Genomic DNA, 16,027 nt, shown 5'->3' with positions numbered 1-16,027 from the left:
ACATGTAATGCTAACATCATGCCACATGGTCATTCAGAATTCCTTAATCTTATCGCTTGAATCATATCGTTTCCGTGTTATTTATAAGTTAGGAGCCAAAGGGACTTTGTATGCACCAAAGGTTACTCGCGTAGAGATGCCAATTAGCAATTACCGTACTCTGTACTCTGTGATCTAAATGAACATCAGAATAGCCCCGTCGCTTTCTCCTCTGAAGCATAAATGTCTTTGGGTCTTGACACCTTTTTACTTCATTCTAGTTCCGGCACATCGATCGGAAGAGCGGCACGGCACTGACCAACAACATACAGGGGTCGAACCAACAGAAGCTATGTGGACAGGCTTGTTGTTCGATCTTAGCATGGGATATTTTGAGTGTGTCCATATGCTATCTATCTCGTAGGCCTGGGTTTCTACAAAACTGTTTGGACTGTAAGACGGGGGGATCTTAGATTTTAACAAATTGTTTATCTTCCAGTTTCTCGTTATTTTAACCCTTGCCAAATTATTTAAAAAAATGACCGAACCAGTCGTGACTATTACCTATCCTCCTCATCCTCAGTGATACAATACGCCTGAACAGTAGCAATGCAAGTCCTCGCTCCAGGAGTAACCGCAATCGGGAAACCACCATAATCAGGATCATCATTAGGCATCATCATAAACTCCCCATGCCTCGTCTCATCTCCGTTAAGAATCCTCAAAGTCTGCAAATTTCCATTCTCATCAATTTCCTTCTCCTCTCCCGTGAGAATACCACCAAACGTAGCTCCCTCGCGAGCTGCCTTGAATCGCGCATGGAAACCCCGGCCGACGAGAAGGAACTTAGCGTTACCAAGATGGATGATCATACCACCGCCGGGACCGGGCTTTCCAAAGACGAAGCATCGCTCAACTATAACTTTGATGTCGCCAAATACTCGGGTCCACGTCTCGGGTTTCTTCTCGCTGGGTTCGTCGTCGAAAAAGAAGCCGAAGCGGTCTTCGGGCGCGGCGTTGAGAAGATATTGCTTTGTTTGGTTGAGGAGCTTGAATTCGCGACCGATCACGTCGGAACCTGTGTCGATGCCGAATGGACTAGCACCGAGAGCACCATAAGTAGCATATGCCAAATACACACGTCGTGCTCCGTACTCATCACGACGCTGCTCTGGGATGAACAAGGTGTTTCCTTGCTCTGTGTAATTGCGGCATACAGTCTCGTAATCGTGGAAATACAAGTCTGGTGCCAGTAGGTCCAGGGCTGGTGTGTTGTATCGCCAGATATCCAAGACATGGGGGCAAGGACCGCCTGAAGGGTAGACGCCAGGACTGTCACCACCACCAACCACGACTGGCGCACCCCCAGAAAAGTCCAGCTCTGCTGAGCTTTCAATGTTAAGCCACGTGTTTGTGTACAGGGGGATATCGTACTCCTTCTTTCCAGCTGCAGCAACTCTTCCGACATAAGAGGAAATGAGATAAGCCATGAAAGCTTCATCCGCGGCGGTACCACGTCCAAAGAGAGACTCCCACGTATAAGTTTCTGATGCGGAGACACTGGGAATGCGCTTCTTGAATCTGGGATGGGCATCGACTTGGCTGAGGTGTTGAACAAGGTCGCGGGGTATAGGCTCAGAAAAGGCCTTGTTGGCTCTCTGCGATCTATCGCGAGAATCACCCAAGACTCCTGTCTCGTTCTGAACTTGGACCATAAAAACGGTTTGATGTTGAGAGTCAACCTCCTTGATATGGCGCAGGAGAGCAGCAAAGGCCTTTGAATCAGCTTCGCATGCGGCGTCGCAGAGAGGAGTGATCATCTCAAGTGTTCTCTTGACACCTCCAGCCTCCATGATCTGAACTCTGGGGAATCGCTTGGGGTCTGTTCTGACCCATGTTGGAGTATATGTGGAAAGGCCGTTCTTGTATGTTCCGAACCAGAGAAGAACAAGATGCATGTCGTGTTCTCTGGCGCCCTCAAGCACTCGGTCCAGTTCACTGAAGTCGAACTCGCCCTCTTTGGGTTCGATCATTTCCCATGTCACTGAACCGAGTAATGTGTTGACGTGGTCAGCCTTCATCTTTGGCCAGACCTCGCTCATGAACTTTGCAGAGCTCAGCGACGAGTTGTGAAGCTCGCCAGGCAGCATGAGGAAGGGCTTGCCCTTGACAATAAGCTGAGTTGAGCCATTGTGTGATGTTTTGAGGTGAGGGTGCGTGGGGATTTGTGTGGCAGTCATGATTCTAGATGATCAGGTCTGATGTGTAAAAACAAAGTCAACAATAGTATGAATGATGAAAGGTGATTCAAATAGCCTTTGATAATTCCTCGAGTTGGGGATGGTGGAGATCGTGGGGTAAAAAGAGTCGTATGACAGTCTCGGACTTATTTCGCATCAACATCGAGTCAGGTCGCATGAACCCACCCTCGGCGAAATACTACCCCAGCTTATTATTTCCCTCCACCACTAGACTCTCAATAGAGGAAGAAATCAGACTCTCAGTGGCGGGAGATCAACTTCTCCAATTCCCTGCCAGCAGTCCAGATCATCTAGTTTCCGGAGTAATCGTTCTAGTTTAGTCCTGGCAGCCTCCATCTCCAGCTGCCCAACATTATTCCCCAGCTGAGTCTGTTCAAGAAAAGCGGCCCCGATGTCCCGGATCTTGGGGACCAAGCTACTGCCGTTGGCATCAAAGACGGCATGTGGAAGATGGTACAGGATCTCTAGTAGATCGTCCACAATTCTCTGATGTTCTTGAGCGCTTTCTTCTGTTGGGCCAAGCTTTTGTAAAATATTGGACCGGATATTAAGACTTGTAACAAATAAATTGGCGATCTGAACATCGTGTCCTTCCGTGACATTCTTCGGTCGCGATAACCCGCCGCGCCATCGAAGCTCTGGTGGTAGATTGTCAAGAACATGCTGGACTTTTGCCAAATACTTCATGATGCAAGCCTGAGGATCTGTGCTCTGAGGATTTTGCTGTACTTGCTGCCAGATGAGGAAAAGGTCGCTCAACGAATTGAGCCCCGGGACATACGATGTTTCATCGCCGTGCCATGCCGGGCCTTGATCAAGGTCATCGCTAGCGTTTAAGCATTGCGGCTCCATCTGATCATCTGTCAAAGGAAGAGGCCGGGGGAAGCTCTCCATTCGATCTTGACTGAGCAGGCTGATGGGAAGTCTTCCGAAGATATCCGCGCTGCATGCGCTAGCAAACAATAACCATATGAGTCTTCGCAGCAGCTGTTGTTCGACTTCGTCATGCTCGTGTATATGATAGTATGCCAAATAGCGTGCACCAGCCGCTGCCTCGCTCAGGGCATGATAGGCGCGCATGCTACCCAAGCCTGATTTCGCAGTGGCGCTCATAGCCGTGCCCATGTTGTACAATGCGATGCATCTGTTGATACTAAATGAATCCCTAGCGAATTGACTTTTCAACAGTCCGTGAGCATCTAGAAAGTCAACACAGTAGTCAACCGTGATTTGGCCATAATCATTCCGCGGTAGCGTCGCTTTGGTAGCCGCACAAACACTAATAACAAGCCCGCAGAATTCCGCGTCTGTGTTGGCGACGCCTTGTCCAAGCTGTCGGAGAAACCGACGCCGGAGTAAAGTCGGAGCCAGAGGGTGGATCACATGGAACCAGTCGCCGAGGAGGCGCATGATGGTTGTTTCCGGTGCAAATGCGGATAACCAGCCTGTTGGTACTGAAGGGCTGTGAAGTGATATGTCGCTGCTTTGGCCTGGTGATATTGAAACATTTGCAGGTGAAGTAGCGAGAATCTGGGTTTTCTGAACATGTCTTGAATGGATCAGCATGTCTTCTTGATCCTGTAGAGACTGGACTCACTGTTGTACCGACCTATTTGGAGGTCCTCTCTTTCTTCTTGGTCGAACATGAGTACAATCTACATCAAGAGACTCGCAACCACGACATCTCTGATGATCCGACTCATACGTGCACTGTCCGAATATGTTGTTAGCAAGCAAGTCAATACGACGTGAACCTGGGGTATTGTGGATCCATACCCGAACTTTTCTTGCTCGGCAGAGATCGCAAGCTGTCTGGTTGCGGGGTTTAACGCCTGGAGAAACCGTTATAGAATCACCAACAGCGTTGTCTGTCATTATTCCAAGGATCAACTGCGGAGAAGAGCAAAAAGGTAGGTCCGGATGATCAAGGAGAATTGTCGGATCACCTCCTCCTTTTCAGAGACTCCTCCACAAACTAGTTCGCAGAAATATCGGATATACTACATGACTCTACCAAGCCTTGTTCGGCATGGCCACGACCGGCTGTCCAATAGCGAGGTGGGCCATCCTCTAACAGGTTAAGGTATTCTACCATCCCTGTTTTCCCCATGGGGAGCAACAACAGGCTAGAGAGAAAAAACCAGTCCGAGTCGCGTTCTCCAACTTGGAAATGCTTGTCACGAGACTAGTTCATGCCATGGTTCGACATGTATGATGCCCCTTGCGTGCATTGCAGAGTCGCATGTTCTGAGTATATAAGATATCGGGTGGAGGACGTTCCTTGAATAGAAGAGATCATCAGGACTTTATCTACTCTGGCTTCCATCACCATCAGCAACAACAAGGGAAAGCAAACGAGTGAAATCGTTGCCCATCATGGCTTCCAAAGAAACCCAGATCGAAATCTCCACCGCCGACCATGTCCCTCAAAGCAACCCATTACCGTTCTGGAAACAGACTGAGCTGCGGAAGTTGTACTTTATGATGATATTTCTCTTCATGGGTTCAACAACTCTTGGCTACGATTCGAGTCTGCTGAACGGTCTTCAGACCATGGGATCCTGGCAAGATTGTGAGTAGATTGGCCCTTCATTCCCATATCTACACGACTAACACATGCAAACATAGTCTTTGACCATCCAGAAGGAAGTCGTCTCGGTATCTTTGGCGCAATGCCCGGTTTCGGAGGTCTTTTCGTCCTCCTCTTCGCTCCTTACGTCGCCGACGGCCTCGGTCGTAAAAAGGGCACAGCCATTGGCTGCCTTATTGTCATCATTGGCGCCTTGATGCAATGCTTCCCTCAAAAAGACCACGGTCCTCGACGCGATGCTCTATATCTAGTCGGCCGATTCATCATGGGTTGCGGTTCCAACATCTCCAACGCCACATGCCCGCTCCTCATCACCGAGATCGCCCACCCCCGACACCGAGGCAAGATCACGACCGTTTACAACACTCTTTGGTATCTTGGAAGTATCATCGCTGCTTGGGTGTGTTTTGGAACACTTAGGAATCAGACTGGTACGATCCAGTGGGTTCTTCCTACTGGACTGCAATGTCTTATGCCTGGTATTCAACTCCTCGCTATTTTTATCGTGCCCGAGAGTCCTCGATGGCTGATCAGCAAGGGTCGTGAAGAGGAGGCCCGCCAGATCCTCGTCAAGTACCACGGCAATGGAAATGACGACGACGAGTTTGTCAGATGGGAGTATACCGAGATCGTCAACACCATTAGACTTGAGCACGAGTCTTCTAACAATGGCTGGTCTGAACTCTGGCGCACTCCTGGTAACCGAAAGAGGTGTGGTTTGATCATTGCTACCGCTATCTTTTCCCAATGCAGTGGTAACGGACTTGTTTCTTACTATGTAAGTTCTGACGGTAACATAAAGTGTTCAAGGACATTACTGACATTTTTAATAGCTTGCCGCCATCTTGAAAACTATTGGTATCACCGAGTAAGCCATTTCACGTCCCATACTAGTTCGAAAAACACTAACATTCCCAGCGCTGTAACCCAAGCATACATCAACGGTGGCCTCACAATCTGGTGCTGGCTCGTATCACTCTGCGCCGCCTTTTTCGTCGATCGCGTCGGACGCCGAGTTCTATTCCTCTTCGCTGGTGTCGGCATGTTGGTTTCCTTCACTATTTGGACCGCATGCAGTGCCGTATATGCAAAGACCGAGTCGTCTGCAGCTGGTATCGCTGTCGTGGCCATGATCTTCCTATTCTACGGAGTCGCTGGTGCCGCATGGCCTGGTCTGACCGTGTCCTACACCGTCGAGATTCTGCCTTATAACATCCGAGCCAAGGGTTTGACTCTTTGCTTCTGCTTCACTGCTCTTTCTGGAGTCTTTAACCAATATGTCAACCCACTTGGTCTTCAGCAATTGGCGTGGAAGTTTTACTTTGTCTACATTGTTATGTAAGTTGCCACCAAAGAACTGCTCATTGTACTATATACTAACATGACCTCCCAGCCTGGTCATCGAATGTCTTGTTATCTACTTCTTCTTTGTCGAGACAAAAGGTCCCACGCTCGAGGAGATCGCCGTCTTGTTCGATGGAGAAGGTGCGGCTGCTGGCATTGCTAAGAATCAGGCTCAGATGAAAAGTGAAGTGAACCAGGTGGAACATGCTTGAGTAGCTCATTTGCCTAGTATAGGGCTGAAGGAACCGGGCGTTCCAATATTATTTAGTACACTTAGCCATTTACCTCATCAGCCCAGTAGTATTTAAGCATGAATTAACATAGTATCTCAATTAAACCTTGTTTTTGACAGGCTAGACGTTGATGTGAGGTCGTGTTCGTCAGGTAAGCGGCAGTGGTCTCGGCACAGTAAGAGATGATCCATCTCACTTCAAACATTGTGGACAAATCAAGTGATCGTGATACCAGGTAGAATTCTTATACGTAATGTACATAACCTATTAAAATCTTTTAACCCCATAAACCCTCCCAGACATAGTAAAAATTGTTGTAAAGCGCTCTTATACGAGACGCATTATGTAGGTATCGTGCCTCTCATCCCAAAAAGCCGTTTTCATATTCATTTTTCCATTTTTGTTCATACAATTTCTTTCTCTGTCTAACCCTTTAGCTTCGACACCGCTCTGTATCGGCTTGGTAAACCGACATTGCTTCGCTCCGCTGGTGGGATAGACTGGGCATATCCTCCGTAAGCTGGAAGCGAAGGCTTCTGGTGAGGAGTCATGCTTCCACTAGTTCCTGGTCTTTGGGGGATGCTTCCCCAAGATGTCTGTGGCTTGTGCTGGGCGCCGTAGGTAGCAGCTTGCATGAATTGCATCTGCTCTTGGATACCGTGGGGAATCTGGTGTTGCATGTGCATAGGCATGCCTGAAAGAGAAGTTTGAGATGCTGAAGCTTGCTGCATTCCGTAAGGCGAAGCCATGTAAGGGTATGAGATTGAGGACTGGGATCTTGAAGCTTGTTGCATTCCATAGATTGATCCGTTGGACATGCCGTATCCTGTCTCGGGAGGGCCTGTGAGGCTCACACTCGGTGTTCCTCGTCGGGATGCCTTGGCGCGCTCTTCCTTTGCAATAACACTAATCAATCCGCCGGTGAACATGGGCTTTTTGTCCTGGAAGGGATCTGCGTAAGGATCGGCAAATGGATCCTGGGGAAGGTTTGATGCAAAGGATGGTAATCGGAGATGTCCGCCGCTGTTGTGTTGTCCTTGCGATGAACCAGGTCTCATGAGATATTGCTGCGAAGATGCGCGCAAGTTGGGGTTTGATCGCACGCCTGACAATCTGGATGCTTGATCGCCTCTAGTTTTGGCCTTGAGCATAGCCAAGGGAATGTCGTCGTCATCATCACTGTCTGTGATATCCATCCAAGGACCTTTGAGAGAAGGAATCCGTGTGTGCTCTACTACTGGTTCTCCAGTGGTAGTCTTCATCATTTTTTGTCGATAAGTAGCAAGATGCGCCTCTTGGCGCCTTCTTTGGTCGCTGGCCTTGACAGGCTTCTTGTCATCGTCGGAGTCATAGTTGATGTTGTCATCCTCATCTTCGCTCTCGCTGGCGTGTCGCTCTGATCTCTCTTGAGCCTTTTGCTTCTGGTAGGTCTCTAGCTGAGCTTGTGTCATGACGTTGCCGCCAGGGGATCCAGGGGCTGATGGCATGATGATAGGCTATACGAGAGTTGAGACTGAGAATGTGAGAGAGAAGTGGAGCTGCTACGAAGGGAGGGAGTAGTAGCGTCGACGGTGAGAGCTGGAGAGAACGTAAGGCTACAGAAGGGTAGATTGATGAGAATGAATGAGAGAGTCAAGTTTAAACAAGGACAACCTCGTGGTAAATACGTATTAATAAAGATGACAGTGTGCTTTGACGACGCGGTCTTGTCCTTTTGTATGACAGGTTATGGAACGAAGAAGTACCGGGGGGAGCGGGCCAGCAGGGGTTTCATGCCCCTGTATTAAATCAGGTACGGAGTAGTAGCCCGCTAACTAACGTCAGATAAATTATGTAATTAGGCAGGGTTTGCCGTCCAAGCAAAAGTGTCGAGTGCCCGTCTGACTTGCGCTAAGTCTGAGGGAACAGCTATGTCTTGAGGTGGCTTGACGAGACAGCGAAAGAGGCTGGCTGTCCAACTATCAATTTGTCTGTATATCCGCATTTGCATAAATAGTCTGTGATTGAAAATGCGTTGCTTGCTTGAAATGTGGCTTTGTTATTTATCGCCTTTCCGCAGAGTTGGCGCTCGTCGGAAGCGCCGGGTTTCGTCTAGCGCTTGGGGCCATTGGTTTGTTTTTGTTTTTGCTTTTTTACTTTTTGCTGGCTGCTGTAGAGAGTGAGAGTCAGTGGCTCGGTCCATGGTAAGATTCGGCCAGACCGTTACATTGACGCCTTGAGGCTTAAGTGGCCCGTTCCTCTCTGGCCTTTTTTATCCCGGCCGGCTTCCTTCATCCCAATTCATTTCTCGCTTGGACTCGGCAGTCGAGCTAGGGTAGAGACACTTTTAGAAATACGGTATTCTGATGTAAACAAACCGTTGATCAATGAGTCTTTGCTTCAATGTTCTCGTGACCTCTATTGCCAAACCTCCTTTTATATTCGGCAGTTAACCCCAAACAAGACACTCAGCTTACAACCTGCACACTTGGCAACGTCTATTAAAAGGATGACACGTCTCCACGCGACTGGACCGGGGCTATCCTGTCCAATACAACCAAAGTTCCGCTGTCCCTCTCTCTCCGACTCTCCCAAAACCTCGTATACCTAAAATCGGTCCCAACTAATTTTCCGCTAATCGCCTAGTCCCCGTCTCCACTGAGCAAGGGCTGATGACTGGGCTGGGCTGTTATTTTAAAAAGTCTGGAACGAGAAAGCAAGAAAGCAAGAAAGCATCTCCCCTTTTTTACCTTCTATTTATATCCACTACAACATTCCCATGCCCTTCCAGATCTAAACTAGGTACTTCAATCGATCTTCATCCTGTCTTTCCATTTTCAAATATTAACGGTGACATTCGCTTGTTCTTGGCCATCTTAATAATGTCATGTGCTGGTTCCTGAAAAAGAATTCCCCAGGCCTCCCGGAGATAATTTGCTGATCTTTGTCGAGATTTTCAACGCCCTGACCAGCCCCTGACTCGGTATTGATAAGCCTCCATGACGTAGTATCGTGACACTTACCCTACGGCAGTTTATTATCAACAACTTTTGAGAAGTAAATAGAGTACCTGAATGAAGAACATGACATGGAAATGAAGTATCATGTGTCTGGATTAATACATGATCCTATTATTGATGTGCGCTATCGACATTCTGCATAGCATCCGCTCGGTCGCGTCACTGATTTACCGTGTGTATTATAGTAAGCGTTGCGTTGTGGTCGCTACTAAGCTATAGGCCAGGGACAGACACTCCGGGAATGACATGTCACTATATGATGGAGCTTGGTAACGAGTAGTCGCTCACGAGAGATAAATGAGTTGATCTTTGTAGCCCTGTCATTTTGTCATGACAACTCCGATTCTTCTATCTCGAACTTCTCTAAGCAAATGGATAGGTTAATGTCAGGTCCGGTCTCAGGCTTCACACACTGTCCAGCCACCACGTCACTTTTTCTAGTTTACCTAGTAATCACGGTTGATGACAGTGACAGCTTTATCAATCAGCTTCTTGATCACCTCGAAGAGGGCCAGTTGATGCTGACAGAAAAGTTCAATGCCACAGGTGTTGAATTGGGAACTGGTGATCAACTCCCCAATCTCGTTGATGTTCACATTGGAAAAATCGTTATTGTTCGATGCGAGCTTGTCCACATCTGCCATACCGCCTTTACAAAAGGTGACATCCCCGCTGCGCTGATTGTCATACTATTCATGTTTCGGCCAAAGACCAACTGTCGTCGTTTCAAGCAAGCAAGCATCAGTATAACCTTTTCATGTACATAGTAGGATCAATGCCACCGAGCCACTTGATATTAAGAAAATATCCCCAATTGGTGAGCACATTCTTTCCATCGCCGAAAGGACCCAACAATTGTGTTATGCTTTCAAGCCTCCCATCAAGGTCGGACAGGCCTCACACAAGGCAAATTGTCCTATGAGTTGCAGTTCAAGTCAGCTGGACAATGGCAAGAGCGAAGAACTATCAGGAACCTTACCAGGTTTGCTTGATGAGGAAGTGCAAAACATCGCATTTCATAGAGTCTCTTGACTGTCTGAGTATTCGTCCGCGACGACTGAGGTCATGGGTACAAGATCAGACATTGTAAAGAAGTTAAGTTAAGTCCAGCCGTAACGTTGGAGACCATGTAATTAGTAGGCTCGCCTTATGGGTTTGGTTCCAAAGTCTTGGGCTGCGAAGAAGAGAAGAGAAGCCGTATACAGCATTTACTTCTGGTTGGAGGGCTGTTCGAGGAGTTCAAGCTCTCTCAATGGCGAATGGTTGTTATGATGGCTTGTGCTCGGCTTTGCCCGTTCCGCTAGTCCAATGTCTGATGGTCACAAGCCTTGTGAACCTATCAAGGTTTTTGTCGAATAGTGACTTGGCATTTTTGGCGATATTTGCATTGCTGCGCGTAAGGTCGAACAATATTCTTTCACCGCTGTCCCTTCTTCCACACATGATCTTTCCAATACCCGTGGTGGTCCCTTAGATCTCGTCGCGGCAATTGACCCTTCCAGAGATATCTGATGTTGAAAAGAACTTCTTCCCTGTGAATTCATGAGCCGAGGCCTTTCTTCTTAGTAGGATCACTCTGTAGAAATGAAGTGATCTCAATCTTTGTTGAATCATTCTCACTAGAACAAAGTTAGCAACACACGCAAGGAAGATCTTCAACATACCGTAGTTGTCATACAAATGATCCAACTTGGCAATATTTATAGCGAGGTGTATTCAGTCCGCTGGTGATATCGGAGAAAAGTTCGTAGGGATTGTGTGACGAAACGGTGCAAGTTGCTGAAACATCACAGAGCTTCGACAAAATCTCGGTAGGGTCACGACTGAAGTAAATCTAGTTGAAAGGCCATGTGATCTTGAAAAAAAGCGATCGATCATGGGATAGATTACGCGACTGGGCCACAAACCCAGCGAAAAGATGGCCAGAGGAGATATATCTTGTCGAGATGTTAAGCTCATGGGGTAATACTGTCATGAGCAAGTCATTTGTTTAACTTGAAAGAAACGACGCGACAGGAAATATATCTTGTAAAAGGGTGGGAATCTTGATGCCTGAGACCCTTGCAAACGCCAGAGTATAGGTGGCTCGCTTGGTCGCTTCTCGTTTGTTCTGATTGATAGGAATTCGTTCGAATTAAATAGCATATCAGGAAGGTAGTGCTAATTAAGATCATCTGACCATATTCACATCCCTGGCCATGCCACCCTTAACCCGTGTCTTCCGGTTAATTCTATAGCCAACCCGCCCCTAACAGCTCCTCAAACGAATGTCTATGTTTGGCTCAAAACATTTGTGAACATAACGCCCATGAAGATCAAGACAGCGGCAAAAAAGGTGACTCCGAAAGTCGATTTTGAGTTACAGAAAGCGTGAGTAAATGCAACTGTTCAAGCCTGGGGAACATCTTGTTAGTATGTGAAACACGGATAGAGAGAGGTTATACTTACAGATAGCTTAGCAGTCATAGTAGCATACATCGTTGGGGCTGTTGGCAACAGTGCAGCCTCCGTTGGGGCAACCCTCGGAGCACATGCGAGGTGGGTTGTAAAGGCACCTGTTGGCTTCAACTGCGTGGAAGCCAGCAGCGAGCAGAACGAAGAGAGTGGTGAGTTGGAACTGCATTTTTGGAGAAGATTAAGGCTGTGTATGATAAAGATATTGGGATATAACTTGTTGAGAATGAGTATCGTAGTGACGGTTAACGTCTTTTATATGTGAAATTCAGCATACAATAGAAACATGCTTGGCATGTTTCGTGTCATAATGCCACGACTATAACTGAAAACTTTAAACGGCAAGTTCGGATGCCGATTCATGGAAAATTACCAGTTGTAGAGATAATCCTCTATTAGGGGTTGTTAGTACTAGATTAGAGTTTGATATGACAGGTCTGACACCAAACCTGGAATTCATCCCAACCAGTCGGTTTACCCGCTAACTTGGAAAGGGCAATAAATTAGTAGTGCTAATACCAAACAAGGTTGAGTTAATGCTTTAGGAATATTCTAGTGCAACGTGAGTAGGACAACTCCATGCCTCTCTTGGTTGACAAGCACTACAGAGTCGAGAGGGCAGTCGATGTGAGGACGCGTGGGCCCCAGGACTTGCTCCACTACAGAACATGGTAGAAGTCCTCCTAGTCCTTCTGTTGAACGTCAAGCACTTCCACATTAAGCCTTACTCAAATTGCTTCTCCACCTTTGTTGGTAAATGTCGTTCGTTTATTCTGCTTAGCTTTGACTTACGACTCTCAACACACCAACCTCGCTATTGACCGCTACTCCAAGGAGACATACTGTCCTGACAATTTTTATTCGAGTCTTCGTCAGCTTTTGACGGCATTATTTTTATTGGATATATTTACCCTTCCTGCTCCATCTCTATATGAACTATGATAAATAACAGCGCACATAGCGCCTGGGAAGAAATCATCATAGAACGGCGTACTGTTCCGAATAGCTCCATCATCTAACTCGCTTATACAACCCTTGCGTTTATCCTCGGCTTGGCATCTGGTTGATATGCCTCGTTATCAACGTTGTGCGTCCCCCATCTTCGCCACCATCGATATCCATATGACAAGCCTTTTCTCGTAGTCCAATGGTTATTTGGAGTTTTTCTGACCTTTTTCCTTCCATGCAAACCTAGCGACTTAATTAATATCAGCCCTCAAAGAGTCGGAGGTCAACTTACATCTTCTATTGTTGCTCTTTCTCCGAGTGGTAAACTTATTGCACGTACGACAATACTTTCTACTCCCCATCCAGTCGCGCAATCGCACGAAGAGAGGGCATGAAATACATGCACAGTGTTTCTTGCACCCTGCGACTTGACAAACAGGGTGTTCAGGCGGATAGGCTCGGCATTCGTAGCAAGCAGCATATCTCTTCTTGTAGTAGTGCCGTCTGTTGCGATGAGTATCAGGATCATATGCCACGATTTTCCCCCTGACGCCTTTGCAGCCTTTGGTACCGTTCCTACATTGATAGTCGGAGTCCATGCAGTCTTGGGGCATGTCTGGTGTAGATCCAAGTTGATCGACTTTGGAGAGATCTGGTTTTTCGGAGAGGAGAGGTTTCGCAAGGTAATGCATATCGCGACATGTTAATGAGAGGCAGACAAGATCACCTTCGGAGCATTGTCTGAGAATCTCGAGTTGGACTTCTGGGGGGAATTTATGAAAGATGGTAAAGGGCTCTTCAGTGGTTGGAGTTGACATGATGAGGTTGGGACTGAGGAATTGGCTGTTGGGTATCAACAGATTTGAGGTGATGATAATGAATGAATGAATGAATGAATTGAGTCTAATGAGAATGGAAGGCGTCGTGATATTAATATGCCCTTTGTCTTTTTATATGAAATCGTCATTTTGAGTTATCTCATGGCTCTCTTAGGCAGCACCGCATGGATCCCTCGCAGGTGGTCACGTGTTTGACCTTATTGCGGAGTTTCTGCCTGATTGACTGGGTCAGCCTTCTCCAAGCCTGTTGCATGTTACACAACAGTCATCGAGATCCCCAACCTTGGTTTTGTACATATCCAGCTATGGACCAAGTGGCACAAATAGTTTGTCATGCTTTCGCAATCTTCTATTCTCCTATGGATTCACGCTCATGTATTCTTGAACAACGTCAACTCAGGCAACTGCATTGAACGTTAAACTAGAAAGTAGATACAATATTGTATTTTGTACTGGTATACTCCTACAGATTATTTAAATCTTCTTCCAACAACGCAACAATACCAGAATAAAAGTTGTGTTGGAAATCTTCATTTTGCACATCGCACGCCTGTGCTTTGAACCCAACATCCAAGCATCGTCTGACTGCGCTTCCGTAAGTAGAGCTGGCCTGACATATTTCATCGACAAGGCGCTGTGTAGTTATAAAATCCGACAAAGCACTGAGCTCATCGTTGAGCACTTCATTTTCTGATCGGAGTGACTCAATTCTCTGCCCTTTGATCAACTCGACGAGTAAAACTCCAATAGGCAATAATTTGGGTGTTGGGAACATCGTGTTCCAACCCCCTTCATTTGGACCTATTGGCTCAGCTTTGAGAAAGGCCCTGCTGTAGTCAATGACATCGTCGTGTGTCTTGACAAAAATAATGTTTTTGCTTCGAGGTAGCTCGAGCATCCATGGCGTTCTGTACAAGTGAAGGACGCTTGTTGCGATAAAAACTGCGAGCTGCAGCCTCTGCCTGTATGAGAAAAAATAGCACCCATCCTCGTTGTGAAGTACCTCGTAAAGAGAGATTGTCGAACACTGTGTTTCCGAAGCAAGCACAGCAGAGCTATAAATGTTATATGTCTTTGTTTGTCCCACTGAATGATCCGTGATCTCCCCTAAGCATGTGGGCTTAATGGTCGATTTAGCTCCACTGCAGATATCGAGACATGGTTGCATGTCTGATGTGGGTGTTTTTGTCTCTATAGACACAGACGACATTTGGCTGGTGATTGAGGATGTATCTTTCTCAGTCACAGTAGTTGTTGATGAGAAACGAGACATTGAAAACCGGACAGACCTGCCCTCCTGCCCTCGTTTGGGCTTAGGCGAGGCTGGCATGGCTGGAGGAAGAGATATCTGAGCTGTCCTTTGCAAGTTCGGGACTACTCTTAGTAGCCAACCCTCCCATTCATGTCTGTGGACCCCGAGTAACCGGGATGTATTTTCCAATTGATTGTGGGAGAGCAATAGATCGGTTTGATGATGCCGAATAATCTCATCCTCGTCGATATAGCCTGGTTGGTCGATACCTCCCGATAATCTCATAGATACAGAATGCTCACGGCTACACTTGAGATTTGACTCGACAGCTCGGTAAATACTGGCAACAACAGTGCGAAGGACATTGAGAAGTTTGACACGAGATCTCACTCGCCTCTTGGGTTCTAGTTCAATGTTCATAGTCGCTAGTGATTCCAAATTCGTTATACCGTCTCTGATGGTTGCTAAATGCTCAGAGTATGCTGATCGGCTCAGTGCAAATGCTACACGTTTGAGCTCCTTTGCTGCGAGTGTCATATCTGACCATGATGTCTGAGGCACTGTTAGAATTGTTATAGCACCACAATTTAGTCACGCACCTCGCTCCCATGCCCAAGTTTATCATACATCTCATCTGTGGCTGTCTGGATGTCTCTCAAAGTCCGTTCAAAAACGTCCCACGACTTCCAAAGTCTGGTCCGGATTGCCTTTTGAGTTTCTTGTTTGCTCCACAATTCGCCTCCTGGATTCTCTACCATCTTGTCGATGAGTGAGGGTGAAACGATACCGTCAAGTAGCTTCTCGCAGACATTTTGTAGCTTGACTTGTTCAGTTTCAAGATTTCTGATGAGTCTTTGTAACTCCCTCTCGTATCTTCTGTATCTCTGTATCAATGAAATACCGTTCTTATAATGTTCCAGAGCCGAGATTACTAAAGGGATGCCTCCGAGAACTATCCCCGCTACTTCGAAGCCAGACATGGCTCAATGCTTACTGAAGTAAGAAACGATGGAGATTGATGTTGATGAGGCTGAGAAATACCAGGTGAGAGCGGGGTATGATTGATGTGGATTGTCAGTCAGCTTGTATCAGCTGCATGGATACGTCTAAAATGCCGCAACACAGCCA

General features: G+C 47.0%; 6 protein-coding genes across 6 annotated transcripts; 1 reads left to right on the top strand and 5 right to left on the bottom strand.

Moving 5' to 3' along the window:
- Nucleotides 1-539: 539 nt before the first annotated feature.
- On the bottom strand, nt 540-2,219 carry FGSG_11055 (uncharacterized protein; the record flags this gene model as incomplete). Its single annotated transcript, XM_011327002.1, has 1 exon — nt 540-2,219. One exon carries the CDS (start codon nt 2,217-2,219, stop codon nt 540-542), a length of 1,680 nt encoding a protein of 559 aa, XP_011325304.1.
- A 252-nt stretch (nt 2,220-2,471) lies between these two features.
- FGSG_11056 (uncharacterized protein) lies at nt 2,472-4,115 on the bottom strand (the record flags this gene model as incomplete). The annotated part of the gene is made up of 2 exons (XM_011327001.1): nt 2,472-3,702; nt 3,838-4,115. 2 exons carry the CDS (start codon nt 4,113-4,115, stop codon nt 2,472-2,474), a joined length of 1,509 nt encoding a protein of 502 aa, XP_011325303.1.
- A 501-nt stretch (nt 4,116-4,616) lies between these two features.
- On the top strand, nt 4,617-6,386 carry FGSG_11057 (uncharacterized protein; the record flags this gene model as incomplete). Its single annotated transcript, XM_011327000.1, has 5 exons — nt 4,617-4,812; nt 4,869-5,608; nt 5,664-5,698; nt 5,749-6,168; nt 6,224-6,386. The coding sequence occupies 5 exons, from the start codon at nt 4,617-4,619 to the stop codon at nt 6,384-6,386; spliced, it is 1,554 nt and encodes a 517-aa protein (XP_011325302.1).
- Nucleotides 6,387-6,668: 282 nt separating this feature from the next.
- FGSG_11058 (uncharacterized protein) lies at nt 6,669-7,894 on the bottom strand (the record flags this gene model as incomplete). Its single annotated transcript, XM_011326999.1, has 1 exon — nt 6,669-7,894. The coding sequence occupies one exon, from the start codon at nt 7,892-7,894 to the stop codon at nt 6,833-6,835; it is 1,062 nt and encodes a 353-aa protein (XP_011325301.1). The 3' UTR covers nt 6,669-6,832.
- A 5,007-nt stretch (nt 7,895-12,901) lies between these two features.
- FGSG_11059 (uncharacterized protein) lies at nt 12,902-13,626 on the bottom strand (the record flags this gene model as incomplete). The annotated part of the gene is made up of 3 exons (XM_011326998.1): nt 12,902-13,051; nt 13,149-13,312; nt 13,389-13,626. 3 exons carry the CDS (start codon nt 13,624-13,626, stop codon nt 12,902-12,904), a joined length of 552 nt encoding a protein of 183 aa, XP_011325300.1.
- A 484-nt stretch (nt 13,627-14,110) lies between these two features.
- Nucleotides 14,111-15,879, bottom strand: FGSG_11060 (uncharacterized protein; the record flags this gene model as incomplete). Its single annotated transcript, XM_011326997.1, has 2 exons — nt 14,111-15,451; nt 15,499-15,879. The coding sequence occupies 2 exons, from the start codon at nt 15,877-15,879 to the stop codon at nt 14,111-14,113; spliced, it is 1,722 nt and encodes a 573-aa protein (XP_011325299.1).
- Between the last annotated feature and the right edge of the window lie 148 nt (nt 15,880-16,027).

This window comes from Fusarium graminearum, chromosome 3, assembly GCF_000240135.3.
Source record: "Fusarium graminearum PH-1 chromosome 3, whole genome shotgun sequence".
Lineage (NCBI taxonomy): Eukaryota > Fungi > Ascomycota > Sordariomycetes > Hypocreales > Nectriaceae > Fusarium > Fusarium graminearum.
This window is presented reverse-complemented; position numbering and strand designations above follow the sequence as displayed.